This window comes from Amblyomma maculatum, chromosome 4 (genome assembly GCF_055883805.1).
Source record: "Amblyomma maculatum isolate TAMU_Amacu chromosome 4, ASM5588380v1, whole genome shotgun sequence".
Taxonomy (NCBI): Eukaryota; Metazoa; Arthropoda; class Arachnida; order Ixodida; family Ixodidae; genus Amblyomma; species Amblyomma maculatum.
In genome coordinates, this window is record NC_139347.1 from 74,899,791 (window position 1) to 74,922,054 (window position 22,264).

Sequence of the window (22,264 nt, forward strand, 5' to 3'; positions counted from 1 at the left end):
TATATAGGCTAATCTAGTTCACTATATAGTCACGGGTTCGATTCCTCAGCCTTGTTGCCCCACTCTGGAATCAGATAGAATGCTAAAACATTCCTTTACTGAGGGTTCAATGTAATAAATAAAAAAAAAATTAAAAACCATGAGAGGCGTCGGCATTATTCACCGAAATTCTCTCACTTGGACATCTCTCTAATTGAAGATTAAAAGTATGCTTTTTCTTTTTTTCTCGAAAGTATAGCTTACAGATATGAGCCTCGGAGCAACAATCAGCCAATGGCTTACGCGTTAACGCTCTCTGAATGGCTACGCCAGCCTTCATAATGACACACGCTTCTGGCACGACATGGTACATGCAGGAGCGAGACGACACACGATCACGCTGCGCAATAGTGTACGTCACACAGAATGCGGCGGATGAATAGGCGCCTTCCATTTGGTGCTCACTGGTCGGCGGTGACCTTGGATGAAGGCTTCGCGGTTTTCCCTAAACGCCGCGAAACGAAAGTTTAGCCGCGTTCATAGGTGGACGCGTCTCGCTGCAGCCTCGTCGCCGTTCTCGTACGCTCCTTGCGTGGCAGCGAATTGATCGTACGCTCGATTTGTATACCACCCAGCTCGCATGTCACCAACGCTGTATAAGAGAGTGACGGGAACCTGCAATTGGTGCGCTGGCGCCACTGTCCTTGCTACGCGAGAGACATACGAGTGCAGAGAGCCGTTTTCACTGGAACCTATTTTGCGACGGGAGATTACGCCTTCCTCGAAGTCATGAAGAGGCAAATCTTTCGCTACAGCAGTTTGTGCCGTCGGTGCCTAGTTTCGCATGCTACCGTGTTCAAGGATTACTGTGGTTACAGCTGAGGAAAGGTGAGCCACGTCAATGCTTCGTGGTGGACTTCTTTCGCCCAGGTGCGTACCTTCAACGATGCTTCACAGCAAACCAGCTAAATTCTATATCAAAGTTTTTATTTTATTTATTATTTCACTTTTTGACAGCAAACAATTGCGATGCCTGATGCAGGAATAGAAGCTAAGGGCAGCTTCCGCAAAGGGAATTGTGTTTGGAACATCGCGTGTCCCAAACACAGTCGTACATCGGTGTATATACTACCACAGCAGCATAACGTGGAGGCCAATGAAAATCGTTCAACTTAAATTGCATGGGACAACGCAGAAAGCTGTGGAATGCTATAGAACGCTATGGGACGAAAATGGTAGATTTACGGTTAAGAGACGGGTTAACAAGCACGAGTTAATGACAGTCTGGTCGAAATCAAAAGAAATAGGCATGGTCAGTACGTGTAATGCGAAGGTAAGGTAACCGATGGTCGCTGAATTTCGGTAGCAGACTGGATTCTAGTTAGTAAAAGAAACTTAGCAGGGGGAGAAGAAAGGGAGGTGGACGATATTAGAAAGTTCGCGATGATTATGTGTGTGCAGTTCGCACAGGAAAGGAGGGACATGTATGCGTGAGGTCCTTTACCTGCAATATACATGTCATGCTGATGATGATGATGATTATGATGATGACGATGATGATGATGACGATGATGATGATGATGGTGGTGGTGGTGGTGGTGGTGGTGGTGGTGGTGGTGGTGGTGGTGGTGGTGGTATCATTATGGGGATGACGGTGGTGGTGGTGATGTTTATGATGATGATGATGATGATGAACGCCCTAAACTAAAGTAGTAACATAAAGTGCATTATCTCGGCAACTTCAAAGAAGCTCTGGTTCTATAAACGTACCTTGCAACACTGCACAATTGAAACCAAGTTCGTGGCTTACGCATCATTAATAAGACCTTAGCAGCATTATGCCGGCGTCGTTTGAAAGCCACACAATAAATCAGACATTAATTCACTATTAAATGTTCAGAAAAGATCGGTAACTTTATATCTGCAATGCTTAGACCAGGCACACAGCCGGTAATACAATAACAAGAAGCGGCCTTCCAACATGTGAAACGCGACGCATTCATCAGCTGCAAATGATCGACAGTAAAAGATCGAATTTTAACATTTACATGCGGCTTAACACAATCAGATAGAAAAAAACTGTGATGTCACAGGCTTGAAGTAAAGCGCATCACCTTTCCTTCTTCACGCAAACCATAACACAATGGAACCAATTAACGGCCGCCAAATAGTGTGATTATGTTATCGACCTACCCCTAATTGATTTCTGCAAAAAATCATGAGCAATAAGTTAACGACATCTATTAACGCCGCTCATCGTTTTGCCTGCTCAAGCCTTCATTAAAGGCTTCTTACCAGGATGCTACGCATTTGGGTGTGCGTTACTTCGGTTGTAATTTTCCCTTCTTTTTTTCAGTGGGGGTTGTCTAACGCATGTTCACTTTCTCTTGTCCTTGTTAATTCTTTCTGATCTCTTCAGGAGAGAACTAACGTATGTTGCTTAGCCTAATTTAATTTTTTGTTATCTACAATTCTTCAGCTCTATAGGAACATCAATAGTGTTTGGTTTTCCTTGTACAGGCTCTAGCAATTACCGCAATATGGCAGCCGGAACATTTGATAAAAACAAAAATAAAACGTGCACTTTCGTCTCAAACTCCACTTATTCGCCATTTTTGTTCATATACAGAAGTGCCGAGACTGCTCGCGCATTCGCGGGAAAGGTGTACAAAATGAATTTTCAGTTTGTATTCCCAGAACTCTAAACTCTAAAAACTGTAAACTCTAAAAACTATAAACTCTAAAAACTCTAAAATCTAAAAACCTCTAAAACAAAAGTCCCAGAAAACGTTAAACAGTAACAGAATTCCAAGAACTCATTAAACAGTTACAAAATAAAAGTTTATTATTACACTTGGCATAACAATAGAAGAGAAGGCGTATGAGATCAGAGAGACTATATTTTAAAATTTTACCCATTAAAAGGGCACGTTCCACACAATATTGTTACGTACTCAGTACGCAACGGGGGTGTTTATTGGTAGTCTAAAGCACTGCGAGTCACGCAAGGAACACCAGCACACACCACTGTCGTCCGTTTCTTCTTCCCTCTAGCCTCTTCTTCCTTTCCTGACGCCCCGAAGCACGTGACACTTCCCCCCTCGCCGACGAAGCCCCAGGACAAGCAGTTTAAGGAAAGTGCCGGGGATGGAACCTTTTTAGCCGAGCCACATGCACCACCTGGGTCCGGCGTGAGCATCGGCCACTTTCGGTGCGGCGTGAAATTACATAGTTCACGTCACTCAGGAGCTCAAAAACGACAAAAGGGCCGCTATAACGAAACAGCAGCTTCTGGGCTAAACCACGCTTGCGCAGCGGCGTCCACAGCAACACTAAATCGCCGGGCACATAAGAGACATGTGGGCGTCGGTTGTCATAACGCTCCTTCGAACGTTCCTGTGAGTCTAGGATGCGGAGACGGGCAACGCGGCGAGCTTCTTCGGCTCGACATAAAGTGGTGGCGATAGAAGGCTCGTTGTGGAGGGAGAAAGGAAGGACGGTATCAAGACTACTGCGGGGAACTCGAGCATACAGGAGGTAAAACGGACTGTAGCCAGTCGTCTCATGCTGTGCAGTGTTATAAGCGAATGTAATAAAAGGGAGGATTTCATCCCAGTTCTTGTGATCAGAGTCCACGTACATCGCCAACATAGTGGTCAAAGTGCGGTTGGTCCGTTCAACAAGTTCATTCAATTGCCGGTGATACGGCGTTGTATGACGGTAATCGCAGGTGCATAGACGAAGGAGTTCTTCGATAACTTCAGCAGTAAATTGGCGCCCACGGTCACTGATCAGAACTCGAGGAGGGCCATGGCGCAGGACGAGAAATCGCAGAAGAAATAGGAATACTTCGTAAGCAGTGGCCGAGGGTACTGCGGCTGTTTCTTAATATCGAGTGAGATGGTCAACACATACCACTATCCACCGGTTACCGTTAGAAGATCGCGGAAAAGGACCCAAGAGGTCGATGCCCACCTGCTCAAAGGGTGTGGTCGGAGGCGCAATAGGGTGCAGCGGTCCAGGTGGACGGGAAGTAGGGAGCTTGTACTGCTGGCACTTGACGCAACTGGCTACATAGCGCTGAATGGCTTGACGCATTTTCGGCCAGTAAAAGCGTTCCTGTGCGCGATGAAGGGTCCGGGCGACACCCAAGTGGCCCGACGTGGTATCGTCGTGCATCATTTCAAGAACGGGAATGCGGAGGTTTTCCGGCACGACGAGAAGAAATCGTGCACCTCCGGGGTTGAAATTCTTGTAAAGTAGGCCGGCACGAACGCAGAAACGCGCATCTCTTGAATCATGAGCGGCAGAGAAGAGCGGTACCAAAGTCTGATCGTTGCGTTGTTCTGTCTGGAACAGTTGAGGGTCAGGAAACGTTGCCGAGATAGGCGCCAGTTAGTCATCAAAGTTGTCATCATCACTACCAGTTGATGAAAGCGGCAAGTGTGACAGACAGTCAGCGTCAGCATGTTGGCGGCCGCTTTTGTATGCCACAGTGAAGTTAAACTCTTGCAACCGCAATGCCCATCTAGCGAGCCGGCCGCAAGGGTCACGAAGATTTACGAGCCAACAGAGCGAATGGTGGTCAGTGACGATGGTAAAAACATTGCCATATAGGTAGGAACGGAATCGTTGCACCGCAAAAACCACTGCTAGGCACTCTTGTTCAGTAACGGTGTAGTTGCGCTCTGCCTTGCTCAACGAACGACTAGCATAAGCTATCACGTGCTGATCGGTGCCATGACGCTGGATGAGCACAGCACCAACGCCCACGCCACTAGCGTCGGTGTGAACTTCGATGGGGGTAGAAGGACAGAAGTGACGTAGGATAGGTCCTGATGTCAGAAGGAATTTAAGGTGGCGGAAGGCAGAGTCGCAGTCAGTAGTCCAATTGAACGGTGCATCTTTGTGCAAAAGGCACGTGAGCGGGTATGCGATATCAGCGAATCTGGGCACAAAACGACGAAAATAGGAACACAGTCCTAAAAAGCTCCGAAGCTGCTTCACTGATTTCGGTGCTGTGAAGCTGGTTACAGCCGCAATCTTTTGAGGATCCGGCCAAACACCATCCTTAACGACCAAGTAACCAATAACAATTATTTGGCGTTCGCCAAAGTGGCACTTCTTAGAGTTGAGGACGAGGCCTGCTCTCTCAATGCAATCAAGAACGATGGCGAGGCGGCTATTGTGTTCCTGAAAGGTCTTGCCGAAGATCACAACGTCGTCCAAATAGCACAAACAAATTTTCCACTTGAGTCCGCGCAGAATAATGTCCATGAATCGTTCGAACGTGGCAGGCGCATTGCACAATCCAAAAGGCATTACGTTGAACTCATAGAGACCATCGGGGGTCACAAATGCCGTCTTTTCTTTGTCGCTTTGGTTCATCGGTATCTGCCAGTACCCCGATCTCAAGTCTACCGAGGAGAAGTATGACGCCGAATGAAGACAGTCGATTGCATCGTCAATGCGTGGAAGTGGATATACATCTTCTTTGGTGACGGCGTTAAGGCGACGATAGTCCACACGGAAACGCCATGTGTTGTCTTTATTTTTAACGAGAATAACTGGAGCCGCCCAAGGACTTGAAGATTCCTAGATAACACCACGTTGGAGCATGCCATGAACTTGTTCGTCAATAAGCTGACGTTCGGCCGGAGACACACGATAGGGCTTCTGTCTGATCGGGCGAGAAATTCCAGTATCAATCGAATGATGGATGCGAGAATTTGGAATCGGTGGCTGATGATCTCTGGCAAAGTCGAAAACCGAAACATGCTTGGAGAGCAGGTCTGTCAAAATTCGGCGCTCCTGTGCTCCCAATGCTGTGTTTATCATTGCCTGGATTCGAGACTCTGCAAAATGAGATGTTTTCTCTTCAGGAGCATGGTTACTTAGTGCCGCCACGTAATTCGACACACCTTCCTCGTAATGAGCGAGCCTCATGCCACGAGGCAACACGGCTGGCTCGTCTGAATAGTTTACAGTCCACAGCAAGGTGTGGCCTCTGGTGACTGAAACTATGCAACAAGGCACCAAGACACTCTTCTTCGCACAGGCCAGCGTTGTAGGTTCCACTACGGCGTCGAAATTCTCGCACAAATTTGTGGATGAAATAACTTGAATGAATTCTCCGGACATCGCAGGTACAACTGTATCTTCAGACACAGAAAACGCTCCTAAATCGAGCGACGAGGTTTCTACAAGGACCCACATCAACGCAGCATTAAGCGAGATCTGTCCACTACGGCAGTCTAACGTTTCACCACACTGTTGCAAAAAGTCTATACCTAGAATTACTTCATGCGTGGAACGAGGCAACACTGTGAATTCTGTTCGAAACGCTTGGCTCCCAATCACAACTTTCGCATAGCACACACCCAAAGGCACCAATGATTCACCGCCAACACCACGGAATACCACAGCTTGATTCACGCTAAACATCACTTTATGTCCTAATCGATTCTTGAATGCTAAACTCATAACAGAGACTGTTGCGCCAGTGTCAATTAGTGCCATGGTGGGGATGCCGTCAATGGATACTTCGAGTTTGTTCTTTAACATAAACACAGGCAGAGGTATTGGGAACGTTGATTTTCCGGCGACCTCACCCCCATCGGCCGCGTCTTCTAGTTTCCCGAAGGGGAAGAACGGCGCCGAGGAGACGGTGATTGTCGCTGTCTTTGGGTTGGCGGCGTCAAGCTGCGGTTCGAAGCAGGCGATCCGTTTCGCATCTGTGCCGGGCGGTATGTATCCAGAGTCGGTGTCGGATAAAATTCAGTGTCGAAATGATTAGAAACGTTGGGCAGCGGTCGATGATCTTGTGGTAGCAGGCCCCGCCGACGGCAATACCGGAAGATGTGACCGGTCATGCCACAGCTATAACACACGGGTTGCTGGCGCCACCGGTCCGAGTAAATGCGGGCGGAGACTGGTTCTGGTTGGCGGTAGTAATCGGGACGGCGTTGCTGACGAACCACTTGGCGTGTGTAGGTGGTTCTTCGGCCCATCCGTGGCTGAGAAGTACTTAAATCGTTATGCTGTCTGCCCTCGCCAAAGCGTGATGCATTTAAAACCGGAGTCCAGGAAGTTGATGGGGTCGCGGGTTCTGCTTGCAGCGCGCAACCGTCATACTGGTGTTCGTCCCGGCACGCAGAGTCTTTGTCACGCAACAATTCTTCCCACACAATCCGGCGTATCAGATTAGCCATGGGCTCCGGAGCACTGACATCAACGCTCGCAACAGATGAGACGTTGGCCAGTCGCCCAAATTTAGGAGTGATACGGCGCAACTTCAAGGTTTCGAAAGTGCGGCAGTGCCTGATGAAGTCAGCTGTAGAGTTCAAATTGTCTTTGCTGATAAGAAAATTATAGACATCTATAGCGATACCTTTAAGCAAGTGCCCCACTTTATCTTCCTCGGACATCCGAGGGTTTACCACCTTGCACAATTTCACAATATCCTCGATATATGCGGTGCATGTCTCGCCAGGTACCTGGGCCCGCTGCATCAACGTTTGTTCTGCGCGTTTCTTCGCGGATCCGTCGCCAAAGCAGTCCTTCATCTCTTCTGTGAAACAATCCCAGCTAGTAAGCGAGTCTTCATGATTATCAAACCAAACTAGGGCAGTGCCTTCCAAGAAGAACACTACGTTCGCTAGTTTCACGGTCGCGTCCCAACGATTGTACCGGCTCACCCGCTCGTAGTTGGTTAGCCACTCGTCGACGTCCTCGTCAGATTTTCCACCAAATGTGCGCGGCTCGCGGTAGTGCTGCCAGTTGCTCACCGCAGGTATTGTTCGGTCAGCGTCGCCGTCTTGAGCCATGTCAGATGGTAGGGGTAACAAACCAGCGAGCCGGCGGCTTCGTCGAAGAACGGGGATCCGTGTTGATCTACACCGCAAACTCCACAACTGTTACGCACTCAGTACGTAACGGGGGTGTTTATTGGTAGTCTAAAGCGCTGCGAGTCACGCAAGGAACACCAGCACACACCACTGTGTCTTCCGTTTCTTCTTCTCTCTAGCCTCTTCTTCCTTTCCTGATGCCCCGAAGCACGTGACAATATCATAGACTATATATGCAAAACTGAATTGTGAAAACCACAGAATGCTCTAATAAAGACTGTAGACTAAATTCGGGTACTATTAGTGTTGCTTAGTAATGCTGTTAATGCGGAAATGAGCTGCAACAATAAACATGGAATAAAAGATGGGAGACACTCCAGTTCCAAGTCCTAACAGCCATAATACATACGTTGACGTTTAGCCTATCACTAACTAACCGTTCTAACTTGTGAACTGTCTTGCAGAATTTGCCCTTGATAGGATAAAACAGTTCTAGAATTTTTATAACTTTTCACGGTTCTTTTTAATAGTTGGCCCTTGCATTTTCCTTCTGCCAGTGGCATTGTTCTTTTTCTTAACCAGCCATTTGCAGTCTCGCGTTCGAACTAAACATTCCGAGGTCACTGAAGTAAGCAATAAACAAAGCAAAAGCGTTTGTTGCTGATTATTCCTAATCACGTGACACTGCCACGTGGCTTCAATGTGCCGTCATCACTTTTTGCAAGTCATCCTGAAGCACGTGACTTATTTATCACATGACACCAGCGTGGCGTATGTCCTGTATTCGGGCGTTCAAGCGTCCGTGCTCCCACACCAGACCCCAGATGGCGCCGGTGCTTCCCAAGGGTTATATGTCTGTGTGGTGTGTGTTTATATGCCGGATTGCCGCAGCCGGGGTTTCCACAATTTATGTGAGCGTGCGGTAATGAGAGCAGTGGCGCGCCTGTGCGCCGCATCGAGTGATTTGGTGGACCCATTCCCAACGCACGCCACATTCTTCGGATGGCCAGCGTCTCGCCGCCCCGCTGGTCTGCATTCTGGGTGTGTTTCTTCCCAGATCACGCCCGAAGCTGACACATTTCGTCGGGCTCCATCATTATGTAATCGGTTTATAACTAACAAACTCTAATATATAATAACATCACTATTTGCTAGTCATCCTGAATAATGTGACACTTCGTCATCCTGAAACGTGGCACTTCTTATCATGACTTAGTCATGACGCCACACGATTAGTATGAAGTTAAATATAACTCACATGACGCTACATAAACCATTTTCCACATTTATTTTTTTGCGACTCATGACATATAATTACATCACATAAGTAGTCATTCTAGAATTAGAGAAGACGGCCACATAGTATGATAGAGCACTGAACAAGGGCTGAGGGTCCAGACGAAGACAAGTCCCCTTGTCGAAACGTTGGCTCGGTTGGAGAACTAAGGCTCATCCTTAACCTTTGGTTAATGCTCTTTCATAACTAGCCATGGCTACACGAATATAGTTGTAACGTCATATGACTGAATATTGCGCTATATGACTTAGCACTACACTACTAATGGTGATATATGGCTCATGAGGCGACTACAATCTCTTAAAATGTCACGTAACCTTTAGGGATCACGACTTTTCGGTTACACATTCTCCAGACACTTCGGGAGACTGCTTTTCCTTCTCGTGAGAAATTTAAGGTTTTCGCCTAAGAAAATTTGGGGGACCTTAAGCCCTGCCTTTAATGGTATGTCTCTGCAGCGTTAATGACTCCCGTCTGCGGTTTCCCTTGAGGATACTCTTTCCTGTACATGCACTTTGCTACTCGCCTCATCACTAATCCGTTCTTTGCACCTCTGTTATCACACACTGCTGAGTATGCACTGTTAAGCGACGACATTATTTGAGGTACCACTCGACATTGGTATAAAACCCCGCTCCTTCACAAAGCTCTACAAACTTGTCAGCGTGACATACGAGCAGCATGTCTGACTCGGGATATGAGGATCCCAGCTGCAATACCCATCTTACCCTCCGTAAGCATTCTGCCAACTCGGCCACATTGTATGATCTTGTGACGTCACACAACTCACCAGCCAATCAATAGATGGATGACAGGCCACATGGCTGGCAAGCCGCCCCCGTGACTTGTCAAGCACCGCCTGCAGAGGCATATATATGCTCGTGATTCTTCGCTCACAGCGTCGATAACTACTACAACGCCAGCGCCGGGCTTTCCGCTCAACGGGAACCCCTAAGGCTGTCGCGTTAAATATTCTGAACTAAGAAACTCGCCTACTAAAATTCATGACAGTGTTCTAGCCCTCAGCAATGTACATATTAGTATAACCAGACGAAAAGCGAATGCTTGACCAGTACAATCCTATCTTGCACTCATCTCTAATTTTCGAGGAGCTATCACCGCATGCTTCGGACACCTCTACACTATTGAAGTTAATTTAGTCATTGAGTGGTTCTAATAGCCGTAAGAGCTTCAATACAGCAGCCCTGTTGATTTCCCCGGATTGATTTACAGAAAAGAAAGAACACGTGCGTAATTACTATAAGCATATAAGAAATGTCGCCCGTCTTCATTCAACTACGCCGCCTGGTGATTCTTGAACAACTGCTGCCCGCGCAAGGCACTACCCCGCGCAAGTCTCACTCACCGGTAGTGCCTTGCGCAGAGTGACACAGCGGTCTCGACGTCAGTACCCGCGTTGAGCGGCTGCTGCCATGAGCGCTGGCGATGTCGTCGGCCGCTGAGGAAGAGGGGCCCGTGATTCCGCTCTTCTACTTCCCATACGGCCGGCCCCTGTCGCCGCTCGAGGTGGAGATGGCCTGCCGCGAGCTCCGGCTCGCACTCAACGACATCGCCGGGGAAGTGCTGGGGCCCGAGGATTTCGCGCCCCTGGCGAGGGCCTGCTCGCTGCCCGGCTACTTCAAGACGGCCCTTTACCGCGCTGCCGGAGGGGACAAGGACAGGCCCGTCACTAAGGAGCGCTTCTGCAGGTGTGCATGAACCCTGTTACGCCACCGACATTATACGATGATCCGCATCTTGAACAGTGATGCCGATGATGATGACTTTTGTTATCGCAAGAGCAGCTTCGTTCAAAGAATCCCATAGCACGACGTGTATTTTTTTTCTGCCCAATGTGGTATTAAATACCCATTCTTGAAGCATTTCATTTTATAAAAGCCGAGTACAAGGCAAAATGTAAGCTTACATACCAATTGAAAAGCTGGTAGCGCTATAAGGATCGAACTGGGCGCTTCCCGCCTACAGGGCGGATGCTGAGAGGGATGCGGGATGTTTAGCCAGGCTGTTCGTTAAATAATATAGTACTTTGCCGATGGATCTGCGCTGGTATTTCCGAATTGGTCCCACTCAAGGGCAAGTGTTTTATTTCTAATGGCGTGTGGCCGAAACTAGCGTATGTAAACCACTGCAGAAAACGTGTCATCCTAGTGGCTTTGCGGGAAAAAATATCGCCAATTCCGGAACTTTCTTTACCCGCGATACATTATCGGTGCGGGAGGAGTCTGACTTTGGACTCTATTTTATTCAATGTAGGGCCTTAGAGCTTGAACGTACAGTTGTGTGTCGTTTGTGAATCTGTTCCTGTGAGGACGAGAGGGCCTGAGTGGTGTGGCTTATCAAATAGGTCTGCCGAAGGAAAATGCGCGAGCCAAGATAGTGCTTAGTTTTCTTGAGGGAAATAAAAAGGGACCCAGGCCGACATGAGGGAACCGGCAAGTAGAATCGGAAATACCGTTAACGCGCATACTGGGCCCGTTGGGGGACGGTGATATCAACAATATTTGTACAATACGTACAGGACATAGGATTGCGCTCGTCAGAGCTTTTCTCTCTGATATTCTCTGTGCGTACCGCGCAAAGTTTTGCTTTGCACGAGCAGGGAAGTGGAAGGCATTTCTCGGCATATGTGACAGACGTGGAAGCTACGTGGAGTGGACTCACAGGTGCCACTGCTACAAGGAATGGTGATGTTCGTGCTGTAGGTAAACGGCTAAAGTTTATGAATGAGGCAAAAAGAAAACCCAGCAGTGTTCTGCATGGTGGTGGCACATTAGTGAGCTGAAGAGCTTGGATCCTTTCGAAGAGGTCAGAGCACATACGCATGGCGAGCATGTTGCTGAGGGGTGCGAGTTAAGCGTTCTGCCATGCTACTGCAATTCAAGTGTAGTATGCAGATGTGATCAGCCATCTTAAGTGAAAAACAAAATATAGCATGAACCTGCACGTGTTAAGTTCTGTTGGCCATGTCGAGAGGGGAAGGATCACAAGCAAAAAGGTATGCAGAACAAGAATCATAATGTAGAAGTCAGCATATAAGGCTCCAGAGAGAAACCGCACTAAAATTTGCGCGTCCCCATCTGTAAAAGGCAGCACTTTCAAGACATATGATGGAATGATGTCTGTATCATACGTATTGGGATTTTTATATTCAAGGCTGCAGCTTTCAGGACCAAAACGTTGGGACATAAGCCCATCCCTCACAGATTCATCTGATAGCACTAGGTGGTTCCGTGGCAAGAGACACACCGGGGATCGCTACTGTTCCTGATTTTGTTGGGTTCCCCCTCCACAGGTACTACAGCCACTTGGTGGCCAACTTCCCAGAGGAGAGCTCCCGCGCCGTGCACGTCTTGGCGCAGGACCGCGACTACCTGACGCAGGAGGACTTGCGGCCGCTCTTCGAGGACTTCTTCGCCATGCACCCGGACATGCAATTCCTGCAGAAGACGCCGCAGTTCAGCGAGCCGTTCATTGCCACCGCACTCACCAAGTACTTCTTCCACGCGTCCCGCTCCTGGAAGAACATGCTCAGCATCCGCGACTTCAGGTAAATGACAGGCGCAGGAAAATAGCATGTGCGCACATGGTGGCTGTAGGTGCGAGACAGGAGTTTCTCATTGAAAAAGTGGCATCGAGAATGCATGATAACTCAAACATGTGTCAAGTTCATGAAGGCCTGTTTGTGTTTTGCTGCATTTTCCTCCAAATTCAGGCTTAGATCACAGACGAAAAATTAGGCACCTAACGCGATGGTGTTATAAAACGCCTTCTTTATACAGATGGCTCTATTTAGGTTAAAGTTGTAACGAAGTTTTTGATTTCCAAAATGAGTAGTACTCAATGCATGGTATCCCTGTTGAGTGTCCATGATTGCAATGACAAGCATGGTGCAGTTCCATTTAAATGCCTGTGGCATACAAGTAGACAACTTCATTTGGCTGCTGTCAGTGTGTCTGAGATCCACACATGCAGAGAGCAACAACTCGTTCATCATTCAAAAGCAAGGAGCTTGCATCGGTTCGTGCCTATAGCGCCATTTCTAAGTGATATCTCCTTATCTGCACGTGAAAAATACTCCGGGACGACTATGAAGACACCGACGTTTCAGAAGTGCTCAGGTTTATTGATGGTTATACCGTTTTCATTGACCGCGACAAGAATATTTCTGCTAGTGTAAGCAAGCGACTATTGAACTTTCTTGAGCGCCTTGACCCATTAGTACTGACACACAAATTACCGAATAATATTATACCGAATAATAATTACCGAATTATATGCCCCAAACCTTAGTGTACTTTTTTGTTGTGTTACGTCATTGAGCCTTTCATTTTTGCTGTTGTGTTTTGTTGCTTATTATTAATTTGTGGCCTTTGTACTTATTTGTAATATTTGTACTTACCTATTTTCTGTATGCTCACCGTGCGAAAATTCCTTCCTGGGATTGCAGTATTAATAAATAAATATTATGTTGGTTGTTTGGTTGGTTTATGGGGTTCAACGTCCCAAGGCGACTCAGGCTATGAGAGTCGCCGTAGTGGAGGCCTCCGGAAATTTCGACCACCTGGAGTTCAATGTGCACTGACATCGCACAGCACACGGGCGCCTAGGAAAAGCGGCCGCCGCTGCCGGAATTCGATCCTGCATCCTTGGGCACAGGCAGCAAATACTTGCTCCCTTTCCACTCTTCGCACCTCAAGTTGGTCAAGAGGTATTGGGTTATGGTGTTTCAACAGCTTTCCGTAAAATCCTGTTCGCTTAAGGTGGCTGACAGCTTCGCAAATCAGGTGAAGCGCCTTTCAAGTGCAGGATACCAACTCCACTGCTGGCGTCAGTTGCCGGAAGCATCTTAGAAAAGTTGAGCGGACTAGCAAACAAGCCGATTAGAAAAGGCTAAGTAAAGATCCAGAATTAGTTATCCCGCATATTCAAGGGATTTCACACGGCTTAAATAAAAACTGCAACAGGGGGGACGTGGAAGGTTTTTCTCGGCTCCTGAGAAACTATTCATAATCTGCAAGAATGTAAACGCTGAGAGCACGACCAAAGCCTGCTCCAAACGACACCAACAGCGCTACGTTGAAGGCACCCAGACGGTGATTTACTCCATACTACTGGCCTGTGGTAAGCGATACATGTAGGCTTAGCTGGGAAATGTCCTTATGAGAGGCTGAAAGAGCATGCCAGAGATGCGAAAAGATTGAGAGGCCGCAATATGGTTTATCACATTCCGGAATGCAGTGTCTGCAGTCCTGCGCTTCAGAACACTGCAAGTTTAAGCTACTTTCCAGCTTGGAAGGAAATAATATGACCTTTTGAAATTGAAAAATTCGGTAGTGCGTGTAATCAGCGCGTCCTCCGTATCGCTAACAGAGAAAGTATCTTAGAAATCAGTAGCACTGGAAATGGCAGTTTCACCCCTATGCAGAGCAGGTAACCAGGCGATATGATAGGCTTCATGTCACAGTTCCGTTTGTCGTTGGGAAATTCGCTGTATTCAAGCTAGTAGTGCTCTGTACTGTCTTCAGTGTGTCTATTGTCTCTGTTTTCCTGCGCTAATGTTCCGGCAAATTGATGCACCAATGAACCTGCCGTTCTAGTATGAACGGTTGCTGCGCTGTTAACGTGTGTCCATTTTATTTGCTTCAAACGTAATCAACAAAGAGAAAGAAAAATGCGCGTTATCTCAGCTGAAATGCGTCAAACCAAAGCTTCGGAAGGAATGAAAGCCCAAGAATTTTGAAAAATACCACGCACCGAAATAACGCACCATCAGCAGCCGCTAGCGCTTACCTCGGAACCAGCAGCAACGCAAAAGCTTTGTCAGGCAACGCAGAAAGCGCTGATCGGGAAGTGTTTAGCCAAGTAGCGGACGATAGCGCTGTACTAGTGACACGCAGCTGGCGGGCGGAGAACGTTGTCACGTGATATCACTAAATTTCGAGGGATTTAATTTCTGCCGAATAAAAAGGGCTACGCTAAGGCTCAGGGGCGCCTGGGTCAGGCCATTTTCTATGCGGTCGATAAGTTTCCTGTTCACATCACAGCGTATAAGCCAATGTTAAAAAAAAAAGTTGATATCTACTACTCAGGAGGGACGAAAAATAAAATTTTCTAACAAAACTCCTGATTTCAGTTCGAAAGAAAGTTTTTTTTTATTTATTTTGGTCCATTACGATGGCTTGATATGTTCATTGCGTAGCCATGCGCGGTAGCCATAAGCTTCGCACTATCAGGTGATAATGACCACGAAAGGGAAATAATTACAAGAATAAGATTGTGATGGAGTGCACTTGGAAGGTACTCAAACATTATGACTAGCAGCTTATTGGTATCGCTCAAGAAAGAAGTGTATAACAGTTGCATCCTGCCGGTACTCACCTATAGGGCTGAAACATGGAGGTTACCGAAAAGGGTTCTACTTTGAAGACAACGCAGAGGGTTATGGAACGAAAAATGGAACGAAAAATAGGAAGCGTGCAGAGTGGGTCAAATAACTCCAGTTACTGACGTTCTAGTTAAAATTAACGAGAAGAAATGGGCATGGGCAGGATATGTAGTACGAAGAGAGGATAACAGATGGTCGCTTAGGGTAACAAACTGGGTTCCAAGGGAAATTAAGCGTAGCAAGGGCGGCAGAAAATTAGGTGGGTGGATGAGATTACGAACTTCGCAGAGATCAAGTGGATGTAGCTAGCGCAAGACCGGGTCAATATAAGGAAAATGAGAGGCGTTCGTCCTGCAGTGGGTATAATCCGGCTGGTGGTGATGATGATGATGATTATGATGACGACGACGGCGGGAGGAGAAGAAGATAAACACTGCGCCAGTTTACGCAGTTTCGCCAGAAAACGGTGTCCACTTTGGTCGTGCGGTAAGCAGCGGACGACCGGAGAGCTCCCTGTCACCTGCTATAATGATGCTGCATGTCATAGTGATACAGGCACGGAACCATTGTAGGAACTGAGTCGACACGAGGTATATACCGTAACGTTAGGAACGTATGTGGCAGTGCTTTAGCGCGAAAATATTAGCGCGGCATAACGCGGACACATCAGCTTAATTGGACCTATAGATACTGCCGGGCTAAACGTCAACTATTAAGCGCACATTTCATAATTAGCGGGACTTACAGCTCTGTCAAATGCGGCGCTGATGTAGTATGTGTGCTGATAACTCGTCTCCGAGCTGCTGCAAAATAACTGCTGTTTCTTTTATTTTTCCTCGCAACGTTTGCTGCCTAAGTGATGTCTTCTGTGCGCGCAACGGAGGACTTTGCATCTTAATCGTGGCTCGCATGTAGTGGCTTGTAAAGCAGATACATTTCCTCTAGTACACGTAACAGTGTTAGATGAGGCCGTCAAGACTGGCCTGACTGATGCTTTGCGAATATTACACTTACAACAGCGCTTGACAATATCCTGAGTGATCTTCCTAGAAATAATCATTCTTTGTACCCACAAAAAATGTATTCGGTTTAGTATGCCACCCTGGATCTAACAAGTCCAGCTTTCTTGGGCATCCATTAGAATTTTGAGGAAATTGAATAATGCAAGGTGTGATTATGAACATGTTGGGAATAGTTTAACCATCCGATACGTAACAAAATATTCCTTGTAGAGTTTATCCTACGCGCATCGAGTAGTTCAGGCTGCCATAGAAAACTAATTGGGTCTGTATTACAAACAAAATAGCAAAAAAAATGAGTCTCAAGATATATTTTTTGTTATGGTGCAGTATTAAGATACGCTAAAAATTCAATTAGTAAACAATTTACCATTAAAGAAACGTGCTTGTCCAAACGATTTCTGGGATGACTAGCATTGCAGCCGCAAAAGAAAAGGAAGAACTTAATAATTTTTCTAGCAGAACCAGCGACTGAGCCTGTGCCGCGACTTCATTGTTGTCGCCATACTGTTCGTGAAGGAGCTTAACTGAAATAACGGATTATACATAGAGAGCCAACAGTTCCCGACGCAAAGAAGAGCATAGAGAGAGAGTGTGTGTGTGTGTGTGTGTGTGTGTGTGTGTGTGTGTGTGTGTGTGTGTGTGTGTGTGTGTGTGTGTGTGTGTGTGTGTGTGTGTGTGTGTGTGTGTGTGTGCGTGTGCGTGTGCGTGTGCGTGTGCGTGCGCGTGCGCGTGTGCGTGCGCGTGCGCGTGCGCGTGTACGTGCGCGTGCGCGTGCGCGTGCGCGTGCGCGTGCGCGTGTGTGTGTGTGTGTGTGTGTGTGTGTGTGTGTGTGTGTGTGTGTGTGTGTGTGTGTGTGTGTGTGTGTGTGTGTGTGTGTGTGTGTGTGTGTGTGTGTGTGTGTGTGTGTGTGTGTGTGTGTGTGTGTGTGTGTGTGTGTGTGTGAGAGAGAGAGATAATTAATCATGGAAGTAACTGCAAGCAGAACGAACAAATAACCACCTTGCGGCCGGTGGGATCCGAGTTTGAAAACCTGACGTTACTCCCGCAGCCAAGACATTCTGTTTCGGACTACGCAGCGGGACTTTGCTGGTTAAAGCGTAGTTGCAAGAGAAAGGAATTTGTGTACCTTCGAGAGTCCACTGTCTACTATGCAAAAAGAATGAAACCATTGAGAAATTATTTTTTCTTGCACTGCTGGGACGCAATTTTCTTCTCAGACGTGCTCAAAGGAGGTAAAATTTTCCACTTAACCCTCACGGCATCATGTATCTCCCTATTGAAAACGAAGACGGTATAGGATATAATCTTGCAACAGTATTGTTGTTCTGCATAGTATATGGAGAAGTAAGATGGCGGCGGGTCACGCAGACCTTGACGCACGACCAATGAAAGAAAGCATTAAGGAAGGCATTCGAAGGTATTGTAAAGTTATAAAACTTGTGGATCCAGCATCTGACTGGCTTCGCGCACATTGAAATATTAGTCATTCAAAACATTACAGTCGTGTTACCCCTCGGTCAAATACGGTTCAGGGTTCTTATGTAAATATCGTATATTTTAAGTGCAATTAGAAAATATCGCCATAGCTCGTCGCTAAAGCACCGGGCACAAAATTCTACAGTCGTGGGCTTGAATCTCATCAGCGGCATGTGAAGTTGTTTTTATTATACTTTCTAGCCAATTACTCCCATGACTATTTCTCATTTCCAACAGAAATACAGCATTCACTTATACTGCCATTTCATTAGTGGCTGTTGGCTTTATTACGTATCTCATAATGAAACCCCTCATCTTCCCTACATTTGTGTGCTGATTAGTGTAGATATATAAAAGGGAAGCAAAGATGAGATAAACACCAGCACGAGGTAGCACAGATGCCCGCCTGTAATGCCATAGCCGGTGTTAGACGAGGCATCGAGCTTGCGTTTACGGCGCCTTGTTTAACAATTCCATCAATCCATACCTAAGTGTTTTTCTACAATCGCAATGTTTTTTATATGTTTTGCGTATATCGCTTAGCTTCGCAGGCATTCCTTCTCGAACGTCGTCAATACTAGGTAAGTCCGTACAAAATTCTACCGAAGGCAGTACCGTCCTACCGCTGTTAATTTCGTTACAAGTTAATGCTCTCGTGATTCCACAGAGCTGTCATTGTTTTTTGTTTGTCGCTCCATCATTTCAAGTTGGTTTGTCCATTGCTTTAGCAAAACGTGCACCTTTCATTGGAACGGCGTGGTGGACTATCAGCTTTTGCAACAAGCGGTTCGTTATTGAACAGTTAAAGAACCTCTGTTCAACAAAACAATATGCTCATACAGATTAGCATACCTCACCATGGTAAGTACTGGAAAAACATACGTGAGTGCCATGTAACCATACATGCTGTGCCGTCACTTAATACCCGCGTTCAACTAACCAGAAAGTGTGGACGCATACGTTACGCACATATTTCTTGGGTATTTTGCTCAAGCAAGCTTCCTCCCGACCTGTTCCATTCCATTTTTGTATCCAGAGAAAGCCACCTTCTAAGCTCTCTGCGCTGGATGGAGGAATCTTCGGAGCTCGACCAAAGCATGGAGGCGTTCAACTTCGGCTCCTTCTACATGACGTACGCCATGTTCGAGGGACTCGACCGCGACCGGGACGGCATGCTAAGCCCGGAGGAACTGCGCAACTTCCAGGGAGGCGCCTTCACCAACCGCGGCCTTGACAGAATCCTCTGTTCGGCGGTCATCAAAAGGCAAACACACTCACCACTGTATATATCTTCAGCGAGTTGCTTGTCGGCGGTTACAGAGCTGCCAGTTAGACCGCAAAAGTGGAGCAGCACAAGTTTATCTTACTGTGTTGGTGGCACCTTAGTGGCACACAATGACGACTGGTTCAAACACGTACGATTGCATTTATCTGATTCAGGAGTGTTGATTTAGTTCTATAAAAAGCACTTCCGGAGAGCAGGCATACTTCTTATTAGACTCTTCTGTATGCCTGGCTCTGCAAGCGGTGCAAGCGGTGCAAGCGGTAGCACGCGAGCATCAGTTAGCAACCGTTTCAAGAGGTGACGTTTTAACGTGGCATGTACAGTCTTTGTCAAAAATATACAGCCAAAGTGGTTCGCTTCTAAGCCCTGTAACGAGGCTCCTGGAATGTACGGGTAAGCTAGAGAAGAGCGAAGATGAAATTTGTCATCTATGAGGTTTTGAACGCTGCAGATGCTCAACGAGCTCTGTTACGGTGCTTAGAAGCAAAACATTCCGGCTGTATATTTTTGACAAACGCTGTACCAGAGAGTAAGGTCTTATTATGCATGTGCTGTAGATTAATTTCATTCTAAACTTGGGGAGTTACGGCAGTTGCACATCAAACCCTCATAAATTAGTTGTTTAGCCACGACCTGACACGTATAAACCAGGACCATATTCGGTTATACAATGCAGTTATCTGCGTATACTTCCGACAGGACAGGCGCATCATTTGTCAAAAATAAACAGCTTAAAAGTAAGCTCTTGTTGTCAAATAGGTGGCACTACGGTAAATATATCGCATCTATGCATTTGCCGTAGGCTGCGAAGTCGACGGTTCATCGGAAACTACACGTTCTGCACGCTGATTGCTACGAAGTTCTCACTGCGCTCCCGTCTGTGTAGTGCACGGCAAGAATCGGTTAGCCCTCATAAGGAGTTATAGGTTCGTGCTCCCGGTTCTTTCAGATACAACGGCCGCCAGATGATGGCTCTGCAAGACTTCGTAGTCTTTCACGCCGTCGAGTCGAACAAGGGCCTGCCCAAGAGCGTCGAGTTCTGGTTCCACTGCTTGGACTTCGATGGCGACGGCTTCATCACCGTCTACGACATGCAATACCTCTACGAGGACAAGCGCCGCATCGTCGAGGTGCACTTCCCATGCTGCGACTTCTCCGAAGTGGCGCACGAGATCTTCGAACGCGTCAAACCACGGAAGCCCGAGTTCATTGCGTTGTCGGACCTTAAGCGCTGTGAACCGAGTGTGGTGTGCATGATTGTCAACACGTTCATGCTTGTGCCCATGACAGTTAGGTAGCCCGACGAGCATGAAGGCATGTCAACATTTTTGGTTCTTCATAAATACTGGCTGAAGAAGCAGGATGAAGCTCGTTGCTTTCAGGCACGGCGAGCCGTTACCAATGTGTTGGCCGCCGTCATGTGCAAAAGTCTGGAACAACGGGCGTTTCACCCTGGACCCATGACTGTGCAAGCTCGTTGCACTTAGCTACAACGCGACCATTCTGCCATCATTCGTACAGGTCAGGCAGTATGAGAAAGACGACAAAATTTATCCTCTCTTCTTTCCGTTGTGGAGGCGATTGTATAGTGGCAGAGGCACTTTCTTTTTCGCCATGGTGTAAAATCAGTTTGCCGTGGCATGAGCTTGCGTACCTTCCTGCAAAAGGCCACTTTAAGATTAGGAATCGCTTTTGAGCGCTATATGTCGAGGTTTAATTATTTTTCTCCTTGATTTTTGTTTTCTCTTTTGAGATATATGTCCGTGCGAGAGTTGAGAACAGAAGCACTGCCCTTTGCCTTCCTGCATGCGTTCTAGACTCTGTGCTGCACATATGTGGTCGCGGTGAAGCGACGCAACCTGAAATTTCCTCCAAGAGTTCCGATTCGTTGTAGTTTACGTGTTGTCCCTTTGCGCACAGTACCTGCCACCTTGCCAGAAATAAAGCCTGTGCTGCCACTGAGGAAATTTAGTTTCGACAGCTTCTGCTCTGAACGGGCGTGTAACGAGCAAGTGTCATGCAACGTACAGGGTCGTCCAATCTTAAAGAGAACAAGCGAGGAGGTGCTCGCTTTCCTGGAGTACCGTTATGTGCAATACAGCAGCATATCTAAGAAAGTCGAGCCAGCACTGAGGGACTTGGATGTGGTGTTTCTCAGGGCCTGCCACTTAACTTCATTGCATGGCCAGGTCATGCGCAATGGCGCCTTGAAGAAAGCGGGCACTTGCTCGAGTGTTCGCACTAAGACAGAATGACCCTGTACATCCTAAACCTGAACCTGGAAGCGTGGGCTATCCTCTAACGAAAAAGACTATAGGAAAATGAGGGGGAGAGAGCGTGGCAGTGGCAGATATGGGAATTTACTGTAAAACGAAGCCATCTTTTCCTCCTTACTGAATTCAAATTTTTCGACGAAGACTGTGCAATGCATTGCAAAGGGGGCAGGGGTATCAGAGTTCTTCTCAATATGCTAGCACCGTGCCAGTATAATAATGACACTAACACGGGGCGTTGCCGCACGCGTTTGTCCCCGCACCTGAGGTAATGGAATCTACTTTGGCGCTAAACACAAATTAGTCAAGTTCATCTTCAAAGAAGCGATACGCGATAATGCAGGAAGACAGACGAAGGAACACGAGCGCTACAGCTCAAATTCTGGCGTGAAAAAATGCGAGTTTACTGTATTAGAGCGGACCGCCGGGCTAGTTGGATGGCACAGATAATTAGACGTTCGCCGTAAAGTTACGGGTTGTTAGCGTTGTAATCCTGTCTGTAAATATCGAAAAACGTATCAAAATAGTCGAGCATTTTTTGGAACGATTATGGCGCTAGAACTTTCAGTACACATTCCTGTTTCTGCATCATCCAGCGGCAAGAAAGCGAGAGCATCCGGCATTGCCATGGACGTAAGAAATTATCCATGTTTCTGTAAATATCGATTAAACCGAAGTC

The 22,264-nt window shown here is 47.1% G+C and overlaps 1 protein-coding gene across 1 annotated transcript; it reads left to right on the plus strand.

Annotated features, from left to right (window-relative positions):
* The first annotated feature begins 457 nt into the window (after positions 1-457).
* On the plus strand, positions 458-21,269 carry LOC146191427 (serine/threonine-protein phosphatase 2A regulatory subunit B'' subunit beta-like). Its single transcript, XM_084599945.1, has 5 exons — positions 458-909; positions 10,508-10,832; positions 12,437-12,691; positions 19,064-19,291; positions 20,262-21,269. The coding sequence occupies exons 2-5, from the start codon at positions 10,570-10,572 to the stop codon at positions 20,608-20,610; spliced, it is 1,095 nt and encodes a 364-aa protein (XP_084456071.1). The 5' UTR covers positions 458-909; positions 10,508-10,569; the 3' UTR covers positions 20,611-21,269.
* Positions 21,270-22,264: the final 995 nt, after the last annotated feature.

Excerpts from the sequence above, each read along its gene's own strand:
- LOC146191427 (XM_084599945.1), top strand. The coding sequence starts at position 10,570 with ATGTCGTCGGCCGCTGAGGAAGAGGGGCCCGTGATTCCGCTCTTCTAC. Across the intron at positions 10,833-12,436 it reads ACTAAGGAGCGCTTCTGCAG|GTACTACAGCCACTTGGTGG; the intron begins GTGTGCATGAAC and ends CCCCCTCCACAG. Across the intron at positions 12,692-19,063 it reads CTCAGCATCCGCGACTTCAG|AGAAAGCCACCTTCTAAGCT; the intron begins GTAAATGACAGG and ends TTTTGTATCCAG.